Raw genomic sequence first — 14,119 nt, forward strand, 5'->3', positions numbered from 1 at the left:
CCAGAAACCTCTCTTTAATTTTACACACAAAGGAACAGTGGTTTGATTTTGTGTCATACAAAAGGGAAGCTGGGTGGCGACCCCTGTGTAATTATACTTTCTTGCCCCACCCATGTTCCTCCTGGATGACCAAGGTGTTTGGTATTATTGGTGACTACATTAGGCGGGGGATCAGCCCACGTAAGGGGTCTTACCCATGAAGGGTCAGGAACACAAGTCCAAAATACTTCCCCATTTGCCCCAGGTAATATCACCGAACAGCTGATTACCGCTAGCATGGCAAGAAAGACGTTCTCAGGGTTTTGGTTACCTCACAAATTCACTCAGCTTTCTGTACCATCTTCTTTACCATGTCCCACGTGGCCTCCAGGCTGTTTGTTGTCCCGCTTGTCCTCCTCCTGCTCCCTATCTTCAGTGGATTGCTTGGAGTCGCTGCTCTCTGTGGCTGAGGTAGTTGATTGTCTGCAGCTGCATGGTGTGGCTCCAGACGCAAGGTCCTCAGTCTGGCTAGTTTCTCTCTTGGATCCCTGTTGCAGTTTAATATTTCTAGCAGGAATCCACACAGGTTTGGAAAAATTCTCTGGAAATAAACAAGCATACCCTCTGCCAAAGGTTAATAATGGATCGGGTCTCTTCCATAAACCAGATTTGGGATCTTTCCATTTAACTAGACCACTTACTTTTGTTTTATTCTGACACCAATGCAGCTCCATAGGTGTCTTTCCATCAGCATCACAAGTGAAAAAATTTAAAGTAATTAAGGCTTGGTGCAGCCTACCCACAGGTGATTTCTCCATCATCCCCCCTTTTCATTTTTCAAGTTGGGATTTTAGCCGCTGATGCTGTCGTTCAATAATGGTGTGTTGTTGGGAATTATATGGTATTCCTGTAATGTGCTGAATTTTCCACCTTTTACAAAAATCCTGGAAATGACAGCTTGTGTAAGCAGGCCCATTATCAGTTTTAATAATTTTTGGAACTCCCATGACGGCAAAAGCAGCTAGGCAATGATTAATAACCTGTTTTGCCGTTTCTCCTGTAGATGCAGTAGCCCATATTACTTTTGAAAAGGTGTCTACAGAGACATGTAATGCCCCAAGGCGTCCAAAGGAATTATAATGTGTTACATCCATTTGCCAGATATGGTCTCTTAGCAAACCTCTGGGGTTGACTCCTGTGTTAGGCCCTTGAGGTAGATGTAACATGCAAGTGGGACATTCCTTAATAATCTCTTTTGCCTGTTGTCAAGGGATTGAGAATTGTTTAGACAGCATTTTGGCAGGCTGATGTAAAAGCTGATGAGATTCTAAGGCTTCTTTTAATAAAGCAACCAATTGATCAGCATGTGCATTTCCTTTTGTTAAAGGACCAGGTAAGACACTATGAGCCCTGATATGAGTGATATAAAAAGGATATTATCTCTGTTGTACAATCTGCTGAACTTGTTTAAATAGTAAAAATAGCCCTAACTGGTTTGGCTCAGTGGATAGAGCGTCGGCCTGCAGACTGAGGGGTCCCGGGTTTGATTCCAGTCAAGGGCATGTGCCTTGGTTGCGGGCACATCCCCAGTGGGGGGTGTGCAGGAGGCAGCTGATCGATGTTTCTCTCCCATCGATGTTTCTAACTCTCTATCCCTCTCCCTTCCTCTCTGTAAAAAATCAATAAAATATATTTAAAAAAAAAATAGTAAAAATAGCCAAAACCGGTTTGGCTCAGTGGATAGAGCGTCGGCCTGCAGACTCAAGGGTCCCAGGTTCGATTCCAGTCAAGGGCATGTACCTTGGTTGCGGGCACATCCCTAGTGGGAGGTGTGCAGGAGGCAGCTGATCAATGTTTCTCTCTCATTGATGTTTCTAACTATCTCTCTCCCTTCCTCTCTGTAAAAAATCAATAAAATATATTTAAAAAAATAGTAAAAATAAACTTTGGTTACTAAGCCATTTCAACCAGGCAGTTTCAATTCTATTCACTAAGTTCGCACGTAAAAGGAATCACAGACAATAATAAGAGGCTCTTGGAAATCCTGCAATGCAGCCTTTAATAGCTTCTGGTTCAATTCTTTGTACAGAAGTATGACTGGTCAGTATGGCTTGGTCTGAATTTATTGTATGATAGGCAGCTTTCCCATTAGATGATCCATCAGTAAAAACAGTTAAAGCTCCAAGAATAGGTTCCTGCCTAGTATTTTTTGGTATAATGATGGAGGTATAATATAAAAATTGTAGTAATTTATCTTTTAATAGGTGACAGCTAAGTTCCCCTTAATATCCACTTAACCCAATTTGCCAATTTATATCAGTCTGAAATAACATTTAACCTCAGTTTTAGAGGATTGATACCCTAGGTGGACCTATTCAATAATGGTAGGAGAGTTTTTATTTTGAAAGATGACTCCAGTGGGACTATTTGCAGTAGGGTTAATTTGTCCCAATAAAGGTAATTTGGGCTGTACCCCTGCTACTTGGGCTGAGGAAATTGCCTGCTCAGTTCTTAGCAACTCATTCCTAGCTTCATCTGTTAATGTTTGGGGAGAGGAAAGATTAGAGTCACCTCTAAGTAAATTAAATAAATTTGTCATTTCTCCTGTAGAGATCTTCAGATAAGATCTTTTTTTTTTTTTAAATATATTTTATTGATATTTTACAGAGAGGAAAGGAGAGGGATAGAAAGCTAGAAACATCGATGAGAGAGAAACATCGATCAGCTGCCTCCTGCACACCTCCCACTGGGGATGTGCCCGCAACCAAGGTACATGCCCTTGACCGGAATCGAACCCAGGACCCTTCAGTCCGCAGGCCAACGCTCTATCCACTGAGCCAAACCGGTTTCAGCCAGATAAGATCTTAACCAGTTAATGTCCCCTAACAATTTCTGAAAGTCATTTAAAGTTTTAAGACAATCTTTTCTTATCTCCACCTTCTGAGGCCTAATGCATTGGTTTTCAATTACAATCCTTAAGATATTTGAAGGAAACCTCTCTATTTCCTTCCAAAATAATTTTCAGGCTACAGAGAGTTTCATTTAAAAATCTTTGTTATATGAAACAATTTCTCTTAAGGTTATGGTGACCACTAGTGCAGATTAGATTTAATATTTTAATAACAATTCTCAGTTTATCCTGTAAATACCAGTGAAAGAGATTTCAAAATTTTCAAATTTCTCCTTTTTATTAAGCTAGAATTTTATTTTTAAGGAGTATCCCCTTAGGCTAATTTGCATATAGAGAGGGATCATGGGAAGCCTTGATTATAATTTTATTTTATTTTATTATTTTTTAAAATATATTTTATTGATTTTTTTACAGAGAGGAAGAGAGAGGGATAGAGAGTTAGAAACATCGATGAGAGAGAAACATCGATCAGCTGCCCCCTGTACACTCCCTACTGGGTATGTGCCCGCAACCAAGGTACAAGCCCTTGACCGGAATCGAACCTGGGACCTTTCAGTCCGCAGGCCGACACTCTATCCACTGAGCCAAACCAGTTAGGGCCTTGATTATAATTTTAAAAAGCTAATTTATTTAAGTAATTAAAGTAGGTATCTTCATTTAAAAAGCAAAGCAAATTTAGTAAATGTTTACGTCTGATTCACAAGCCACAAATGTTGCCCCACCTCTAGCTTAATTAAGAATGCAGGCGGCTACGGGCTTTTTGTCATTTTAAATTCTGCTGTTGGATTTTTAAGAAATATTTAGTTACTTCATTATGCCCTTCTTAGAGGCCAAAACCTTCATAACATTTAAAATATAGTTACTAATTTTTATTTGATAAAGCTTTCCATGCAATTTCAAGTATATTAGATCAGTTAAATTCAAAATATTTCCTTTAAGAAGAGAGAATAAATTTCTTGTATTACTCTGGGCGCCCTCGGAGCTTTCCAAGAATCATTTCTCGGTTACAGCCTTAAAATTTTAACATGAGCTGAAACCGGTTTGGCTCAGTGGATAGAGCATCGGCCTGCGGACTGAGGGGTCCCAGGTTCGATTCCGGTCAAGGGCACGTACCTTGGTTGCGGGCACATCCCCAGTGGGAGGTGTGCAGGAGGCAGCTGATCGATGTTTCTCTCTCATTGATGTTTCTAACTCTCTATCCCGCTCCCTTCCTCTCTGTAAAAAACCAATAAAATAAAATAAAATAAATTTAACATGAAAAAAACCATCAAACAAATATCTATATATGATTTAAATATTATAATACTTTTTTTAAAAAATATATTTTATTGATTTTTTACAGAGAGGAAGGAAGAGGGATAGAGAGTTAGAAACATCGATGAGAGAGAAACATCGATCAGCTGCCTCTTGCACAACCCCTACTGGGGATGTGCCTGCAACCAAGTTACGTGCCCTTGACCGGAATCGAACCTGGGACCCTTCAGTCCGCAGGCCGACGCTCTATCCACTGAGCCAAACCGGTTTTGGCTAAATATTATAATACTTTTTATAATTATATTAAGATAATTAAACTCAAACTGGTTATTGTATTAAAAACCTTGGTTGGGATCACAGAATTAATCCTTCTTTTTTAATTAGACCAATAAGCAGCTTATTTTGAATTCCTAATTATTTTCAGAGAAAACACAACATTTTTTCAACAATTTTTATACTTTAGGCATTTAATTACCACAACTATATAATTTCTCCCAATTTAATTTGAATCTTGAACTTTTAGAGCTGGCAAGTCAAATATATTTAGCATTTCCTAGATTAATAACACTTTACATTTCTAAGAAAAATACAAGACATAATCAATTAATTCTGTCCTCTAGGTTTTTCTCATGAGGCAAATTTAAACTTCAATTTCCATTTGCCAGTGGCTCTGGAAAACCAGGTTTGGTCCATATGAATGTAAATTACCACATTTTTCAAAGATGGCTCCTGGAGGGAAACTGGTCTACCTATCTGCTTGTTCTGCTGGGGGAAGCAAACCTGTAGGCATTCAAATGAAAATTAACACATTTTTCAAAGATGGCTCCTGGCAGGAATCTGGATTACCTGTCTGCTGGGGGAAGGGCGTCTACCCCTTCCTCCATTAACAAAGGGTGTAGCCAGTTACCTGGGCTATTTAGAGCTTTATAATTAATACATTATTTATCTATATTTCAACAATTTCTTTGAGATTCTAGAGTCAATTATAATTATTTTAAAGCATTTTCATTGGATAAATTCTATGACAGAGACAATTTCACTTATTTTCTTGAAGGCCTTAAAAGTTAACTTTGACAAAGGTTCATTAACATTTTAAAAACTACTCTTTATTATGGAAATATGAATTCTGTTGCTGGAACTAGCTTGAATTTCTTTCGAGAAGACTTTTTCTTAGGAAAAAGAACCAGTTCTGGGTTTCTCATTTTCTATAGCTTTTGCAGAGAGATTCCAGCTTAAAACCCTACCTACCGTAATGTGTCCAAAACGTGGACAGTTGCACACATTTGTTTTTAAGCCGGGCTTCTCTCCCCACGAGCACAGAAATTCCAGACACATTTCTAAATTTTTAAGGTGAGAAGACTTTTTCATGGCCAGAAAGGAAACTTTAAATTAGCATACTGGGAGAGTGGGCATCCATATTGGCTTGACACGTGTCTCTCCCTTCCCTCACATCCTGCTTGCTCTGGGGAAAGCATCAGCAACAGATCTGGCCGAATTTCTTTTCATGCTTAATAGATAAAGCCATCATCTTAAATTTTTTCTTTCTTTTTCGCTTTCCAAAGTAATAACTAGCACCCAATTTGGCCAAGATTTGCATTTCCCTGCGAGTTCTTCTATAATTTTTTTTTAAATATATTTTATTTATATTTTACAGAGAGGAAGGGAGAGGGATAGAGAGCTAGAAACATCGATCAGCTGCCTCCTGCACACCTCCCACTGGGGATGTGCCCGCAACCAAGGTACATGCCCTTGACCGGAATCGAACCCGGGACCCTTCAGTCCGCAGGCCGACGCTCTATCCACTGAGCCAAACCGGTTTCGGCTTCTATAATTTTTAAGGAAAACATTGAGTAATCTCATTGCGGGAAAGCAGATAGCCTTGCCCTCTCCTGCCACCTTGGAATTTCTCTGCACCAGAGGTGGTTTCAGCAGTGGAGTTTCACTTATTACAGATTTTAAATTCCAAATACCAATTAAGATTTTAATTTGAACAAGAAACCACATTATTTTATAATCTAATTCTTCCCCATTAGCCTAGTTGAAAAAGACGTTCCCACCTTACTTACAGATCCAGTTTCTGTAGCTGGCCATGGGCTTTGCGTGCGGTGAATTTTCCACACCTTTTCTCGGTGTATTTTTCCTCCTTCGCTCTAGGCGAAAAATATCATCTCCTCCAGATACCCCACGTTGGGCGCCAGTTGCGGGAACCCCTTTCACATCCCATGTGGTTCAGGGTTCAGATTCAGGGTTCGGGTTCTGGAGGAGGCTGCACACAAATGAAAGAGACTAGAAAAATATTAATTTGGCGATATTGGCAGCCCACCTCTAGGCGGAGGACTACTCTCACTCTGGCCTTGCAATCCCTTTTATTAAGGTTTGGGATCCACCCATAGCCAGTAATAGCCAATCAGCAACGATTTACATAAGATTGACAGGTGGAAGTTGCTTCAGCTACCAATGTCTCAATCAGAGGACAATGGGCGGCTTCCGACAAAAAACTATTGAGATATCTTACATTCATTTTTTAATGCAAAGTCTTCAAAGTCCCGTGTGAGTTTTATACTGATAGAAAATCCCAATTCAGATTATGTCACAGATTATGTCACATGTGGCGAATGGCTATGGTGTTATAGGCCATAACTCTAATGCAATGCTTTTCAACTGTGAGCTGGCATCCATTATCGGGGAATGTAATCATAAGGGGGGAGGGGCAGTCCCAGCCAGCACTACAACAACAACAACAGAAAGCCCAGTAGGCAGCTCCTTGCTATAGTGGCTGAAACAGCTCAAATCAGTCAGCAGGTCTCCTAGGAGCTAATTTCAGGAAAATGCTGGATTGGTTTTCATCCAGAAAGTTGAAGAAAAGCTATCTGCTCAGAAAGTTTCTTGATTCTCTCTATATGAGGAGATGGCTGAGGAAGGCTGGTCTGAGGACAGGATTCACTGGACCAGGAGACAAAATGACTGGATTCTCTCCCTACCAATTTCCCCCACATTAGCTGGGACAATTCAGTCATGTTGTCTCAGTGCCAATATTACCTACAAATTGATTCTCAAGGAGTAATATACAAGACGGAGTATGCCTGTGATTGACAGTAATGTGTTAATTAAGTGGAGTATATACTCGGAGCATCACTAACCTATAGAAAATTAATGTCTTTTTCTTACCAGGATTCAGAGAAGATGTGCATTGAAATTGTCAGCCTGGCCTTCCACTCAGAAGCTGAAGTGATGTCTGATGAGAACATAAAACAGGTGTATGTGGAGTACAAGTTCTATGATCTACCCTTGTCAGAGACTGAAACGCCAGTGTCCCTGAGGAAACCGAGGGCAGGAGAAGAGATCCACTTCCACTTTAGCAAGGGTGAGGCAGCCCCTGCAGTCAGTGGGGAGAGCGGGCCAACAGACATTTAGAATGAGGGGGCAGAACTACTCTGGACTTCTGATGGGGTGGATCCAACCCTTTTTCTTCTATTTATCAACATAGTATGTGCATGTGGTTTGAAAATATCAGATAGCCTTAAAAAGGTTTTGAAATAAAAGTAAACAGCCCTCTGTCCCACCCCTTCTCCAAAAATCGCTCCCATGCCCCTTCTGTCATCCCTCAATACACTGTACACACTTTTTCTGTTATTTCTTCTGTTATTTGACTCCATATTTCTGAGTAATGTTTTATTGCAATTTCCTGATTCACCAACTTTAGAGATTATCTGCTGAGTTTCTATCTTAGAACATAAAATTTCTTTCACACCATACCCATGTTCACTTCCCCCCTTAGATGGATCATAAGGTCCAAACTTCTATCTTGCCTTCCCACCATCCAAATGTCTGTCTTGCATCCTTTTAGTTGCTCATTTACACCAGAGTCCTTAATGGCTGCAGGGGAAAGAAAGAATGCCTCCTTCTGAGCCTATTACACAGGTTTCATAGGTCGTAATGGTTAGCACTTAATCATGTGACCAAACCTAGCTAAAGTAGAGGTTGAAAAACATAGGTCAGTTTATTGGAGACTGTAACATCTATACTAATAAAAGGGTAATATGCTAATTAGACCAGACATTTTTCCAGACATCTTCCGGACTTCCTTCTGGACAAAGCCATGATGGCAGGGGCCGAGGCAGAGGTGGTTAGGGGCGATCAGTGTGGCAGGGGAGAGCAGTTAGTGGGTGATCAGGCCGGCAGGGGTGAGCAGTTAGGGGGCAATCAGGCTGGCAGGGGGGAGCAGTTAGGGGGCGATCAGGCTGGCAGGCAGAGGTGGTTAGGGGCAATCAGGCAGGCAGGCAGGTGAGCGGTTAGGAGCCAGCAGTCCCAGATTGTGAGAGGGATGTCCGACTGCCGGTTTAGGGCTCATCCCTGCAGGCCAGGCCGAGGGAGCCCACCTGCAGGAGGGACCCTGCTCACTCTGCAGACGCCCTTTGAGCCACAGTGTCACCCCAGGTGTGGCCGGTAGGGGAGGGGCTTCGGGAGGTTGGCTCCAGGGCATGTCTGGCCCATTTCACCCATTCCCACCCTACTGGCCACCTTCTAATTAATTTCCTTTCAATGTGCATGAATTTGTGCATACCAGGTCACTAGTATGTAAATAATAGGTGTGGCTCAGCCAGTATAGCTCAGCAGTTGAGTGGAGACCCATGAACCAAGACTTGCTGGTTGATTCCAGGTCAGGTTGCAGGCTCAATCCCCAGGAGGGGGCGTGCAGGAGGCAGTAGATTGATGATGTTTCTCTCTCAATGATGTTTCTATCCCTCTTTCTTCCTTTCTCTCTAAAAATCAACTAAAAAAATATTTAAAATAAATAAATAAATGATAGGCATGGCTGGGTTCAGTAAAACTTTACAAAACCGGGTGGCCAGCCCATGGGCCCTACTTTTCCAACCTCTGTTTTATATGTACCACTTATGAAAATCTTAGTGCCCAAATAGCAAAAGGGTATGATTCTTTGTTCTTTTCCCTCTTACCCTAATATAGTGATAGACCTGGACCGCCTGGAGCAAAAAGGCCGAAGGCAATTTCTGTTTGACATGCTGAATGGACAAGGTCCTGAGCAAGGACGGTAAGCATTTACTCTCCACTTTGACAGAAAGGAGATATTCACCCAAGAATCGAAGAGTTTTAGTTTGGTTTTGTGCTGATATTGAATATGTTAACTACTTTTATATTGATTTACCCTTAATGAATTTCTCATCTACTTGAGTCTAATTTATGTTCATGGCTAACTATCTGATAAAATATATAATCTCATAGATTTAGTTCATTTCTCATTCCATACCAGCTCCTACGTGGGTTTGTGTGTGTGTGTGTGTGTGTGTGTGTGTGTGTTTGAGGCAGCAATGTACTTAATACTGACAGTACCCTATATGGAATGGACAAATGCTGCAATATTTGGAGATAATTTGATTCATTTCTCATAAACACAGTACCATCACTAGCTTACCAAATATTATGGCTTTATAATATTAATTTTGTTCGATTTTAAATATTTCTTTGCAGAAAATACTTTGATATAACTGAAGTAAATTCTAGATCTACTATAAGTTTTAGGAAAGCCAAATGTCATTATTCCTGTCATCTGAGGAGGCCTCCTTTTAGAGATTCCAGATGAAACATATGGGATATACCTATACTTAAAAAATTATTCATTGTTTAGCGGAAATTTGAAATTCAAATTTAAGCAAGCATATGTTTGGGGCTTCTTTCTTTTCTTTTCTTGTGCAAAATCTGCCAACCCTAATTTCTTTCTTTTTTTTTTTTTTAAATATATTTTATTGATATTTTACAGAGAGGAAGGGAGAGGGATAGAGAGCTAGAAACATCGATGAGAGAGAGACATCGATCAGCTGCCTCCTGCACACCTCCCACTGGGGATGTGCCCGCAACCAAGGTACATGCCCTTGACCGGAATCGAACCCGGGACCCTTCAGTCCGCAGGCCGACGCTCTATCCACTGAGCCAAACCGGTTTCGGCCAACCCTAATTTCTTAATGTGTATGTGGGTAAGAAATAAGATGGGGCCAGTGTTTTAATTTATTACTTATCAAAAAGCCCAATACATTTATTTAATTTGCATTTACTTTGTCTCCAGTTAGTCATAGACCTGAGAAAGGAGACAGCTGAAATAAAGAGTGAATCTGACATCAGAATCACAATGGACTTTTAAAATAGATAAAAGCTTACTGGTAACTTTTGGGAATGAAAAGTAATTTGGTTGTTTCTGTATTCATGTTAAATATAGCTTTTTCTTCTTTCTCTCAGCATTCCTAGAGCTCGCTTTTCCTTTATTTCCTTGTTAGAAGCCCGATGCATGAAGATTCGTGCTAGAATGGGCCTTCCTTTTCCTGGCTGCCAGCACCACCTTTCCACTCAGGCCCAGCCCCAGAGCTGCCTCTTTCTGCTCAGGCCCGCCTTCCCATGCTGCCCAGAGGCCCTGAGAGACCGGGGGTGGGGCAGAACACCTGCGTCATTGCCATGGTGACAATGCAAGTGTCCCGCCCACCCCCAGTTGCTCGGGCTCCTGTGTATGCAAATTAACCACCATCTTTGTTGGGTTAATTTGCATATCACTCCTGATTGGCTGGTGGGCGAGCAAGGGTCAATTTACATGTTTGTCTATTATTAGGTAAGAAGATACTGGTAACACTTTTCTCTTTTCTCTCCTTTTTGCAACCTTCTACTCAATTTTAGAGTTCAGTTTATTTTATTTTTTACTTTCTTTTGCCAATATGGTACAATAAACAGAACATTGTCTTTGTAATCAGACAGACCTGGTTTTGAATCCTGACTCTTACATTTACAATGATCTCTAAGTTATTACTTTACTTGAAGGCTACTGTGAGCATAAAATTGAAATAACATCGTTTGCCTAAAGCACTTGGTATTGTGTCCAGCATGCAGTAATGATAGTTACCATACCTTTCCTGGGAAAATTGGGATGGGGAGTTGGTATTATCCCTTTGCAGTTTTAAAGTTCTCAATAACCATACAGAAACATAACCACAAGTGAATATTGCTTACTGAGCTAAAAATGTATCATTTTCAGAATTCTTTTTCAGCTTAGTTATCTTTAATTGCAATTTTAAGAGCTTAAATTTTTAGTCCTATTCTTGTTCCCTTAGTACTATTAGCCACCAATGTTTACTTTTTAAAAAATACATATTTTTATTGATTTCAGAGAGGCAGAGAGAGGGAGAGAGAGATAGAAACATCAGTGATGAGAAAGAACCATTGATCAGCTGCCTCCTGCACACCCCACACTGGGGACTGAGCCCGCAACCAGGGCATGTGCCCTGACTGGGAATTGAACCATGATCTCCTGGCTCATAGGTCGATGCTCAACCACTGAACCATGCTGGCTGGACCAATGTTTGCTTTTAAAAAAATATAGAATTATGCCCTGGCCAGTGTTACTCAGTTGTGTTGAGTGTCGTTCCATGCACGGAAAGGTCATTGGTTCAATTTGGACCAGGGGACATACCCAGGTTTCAGGTTTGATCCCTGGTGGGGAGGCAACTGATCAATGTATCTCTCTCACATCAATGTTTCTCTTTCTCTCTCTCCTTCTCCCTTCCTGTCTCTCTAAAATCAATAAAAACATTAAAAAGAAGTATTGGATTATGAAGTGTCCAGAATAGGCAAATCGAGAGACAGAAAGTAGATTAGTAGTTGCCATGAGCTGAGGGAGAGGGCAATAGAGAATGACTACTTAATGGGTACAGGAGTTTTGGAGGAGGCGATGAACATGACCTGGAATTAGATAGTGGTGATGGTTGCACAAGATTGTGATGATACTAAGAAATACTGAATTGCACACTTTAAAATGATTAAAATAATGAATTTATGGTACTTGAATTTTTCTCTCAAAAAATTTAGTAGGTACCAGTCTCTGGAATTCAATATCATTTTTTGCTAGGCTAAGTCAGGGTAGTAATCATTGCTGACTGCTTGTCCTGGGTGGGTGGCTCAGTTGGTTGGAGCATCGTTTTGCACACCGAAAGGTCACAGGTTCGATTCCTGGTCAAGGTACATACCTAGGATGCAGGTTTAGTCCATGGTTGGGGTGTACAAGAGGCAACCAATCAATGTTTCTTTCCCCTTCTCTCTCTAATGTCTATAAACTTATCCTTGGGTGAGGATGAAGAGATAATAACTGTTGACTGCTCACTACTTGTGAGGCACAGTGCTGTGTGCTTTATAGTATAATCTTTCAAGACTTACAGCTCTAAGGAATACACATTTTATATTCGTTTTGCAATTCTGTATTTCTTCTGTTTCCTTTACTATGCTCAGGCTTGGTACCCAACTTTTATTTAGAAATTGAAAACCTTTTCTTCTAACTTCTTCTGTTTATTGGTTTTTGTGCAACTCATCCACTGCCCATATCAAATCTTTCATCAAAATTATAAACCAGCTCTAGCCGGTTTGGCTCAGTGGATAGAGTGCTGGCCTTTGGACTGATGAGTCATGGGTTCAATTCCGGTGCAGGGCACATGCCTGGGTTGCAGGCTCAGTCCTTCGTGGGGGGTGTGCAGGAGGCAGCCAATTGATGATTCTCTCTCATCATTGATCTCTCTCTATTCCTCTCCCTTCCTCTCTGAAATCCATCTTGCAAGGAATTATATCTCAACGGTTTTGAGACAACTTGATCAGTTACATTATCTTGAGTCTTATAGTTCCCTCTTTCAAGACTGGTTGTTAAATTTTTTAATATACTTTTTAACATCCTCACCTGCAGATATGTTTTTTTTAAAATATATTTTATTGATATTTTACAGAGAGGAAGTGAGAGGGATAGAGAGCTAGAAACATCGATGAGAGAGAAACATCGATCAGCTGCCTCCTGCACACCTCCCACTGGGGATGTGCCCGCAACCAAGGTACATGCCCTTGACCGGAATCGAACCCAGGACCCTTCAGTCCGCAGGCCGACGCTCTATCCACTGAGCCAAACCGGTTTCGGCGCAGATATGTTTTTAATGATATTTTTTAGAGGGAGAGGAAAGGAGAGAGAAAAACACACACACGATGCCAGAAACTTTGATCAGTTGCCATCTGAATGGGGGATTGAAGCTGCAATCTAGGCTGGGAATTGAACTGCAACCTTTTGGTGTACAGGATGATGCTCCAATCAACTGAGCAAGCTGACCAGGACCCGGTTGTTACTTTAAATCATACCAATTCCTCACTCTTTGCTGTTGTAATTAGACATTCTCTAACTTATGGTTACTTTTAGCTTTTTTTTTTTTTTTTTTTTTTAAGGCTTAGGGTATCAGCAGTGCTGAATTAAATGTAATTTCCCTCCCTTAGTTTAAAGTTCACAGTGGTAAGTGATCCTATGGATGAAGAAAAGAATGAATGTCAAGAAGTAGGATATGCATATCTGAAACTGTGGCAGATCATGGAATCAGGAAGAGACATTGTAGAGCAAAAGCTAGACAGTGAGTAATACATGTTTTGTGCTTCTCAGTTCCATTTATTTCTAAGCAAGTCATCGTAATAATACTTTTCCTGTTTTACCTTCAATATATAATTACTGCTACAAAGTTTGAGACAAATTGGATTGAAATCCCTATAACTACTTACTTCTAGATCAAACCTGAGGGTAGTCCGTTGTCGATTTTATTTTAAAAAATTTTTATACCTTTCTAGTTGTCAATTTTAGTTCATATACCTCTTGATTACTAGAATCTACTATGACTCTCCAATGTTTGAGATTTGAAAAGACAAGTTTTTTTAATTTCAATCAAATTTAAATGCCAGAATTTCTGACTCCTCTTAAGCATATAGTTTGTAAAGGCAGCTCATACCCCTTCTCTTTTAATGCCTTATCATGCACCCAGTTTCTTAGACACCAACTTTCTACTCTCTCACCTCACAATATTGGTGACCAAGTCTTATCCATTCTATTTGAGAAGTGTCTTGACTACAATCTAACTGCTATACTAGTTTTCTGAACTGGTCTCCCTGGCAATGGTTTCTTCA

At 40.5% G+C, this 14,119-nt stretch overlaps 1 protein-coding gene across 1 annotated transcript in view; it reads left to right on the top strand.

The window, feature by feature from the left end:
- The window catches only part of RPGRIP1 (RPGR interacting protein 1), a gene marked incomplete at both ends in the record, with an annotated part of 43,096 nt that overhangs the window by 26,155 nt on the left and 2,822 nt on the right, over nucleotides 1–14,119 (top strand). The window contains 3 exons of the mRNA XM_080648272.1: nucleotides 7,316–7,508; nucleotides 9,113–9,197; nucleotides 13,445–13,575. Of these exons, the coding sequence (XP_080504398.1) occupies nucleotides 7,316–7,508; nucleotides 9,113–9,197; nucleotides 13,445–13,575 (409 nt within the window). The remainder of the gene's footprint in view (nucleotides 1–7,315; nucleotides 7,509–9,112; nucleotides 9,198–13,444; nucleotides 13,576–14,119) is intronic.

The sequence above is a fragment of the Plecotus auritus genome (genome assembly GCF_963455305.1).
Source record: "Plecotus auritus genome assembly, chromosome: 1".
Taxonomy (NCBI): domain Eukaryota; kingdom Metazoa; phylum Chordata; class Mammalia; order Chiroptera; family Vespertilionidae; genus Plecotus; species Plecotus auritus.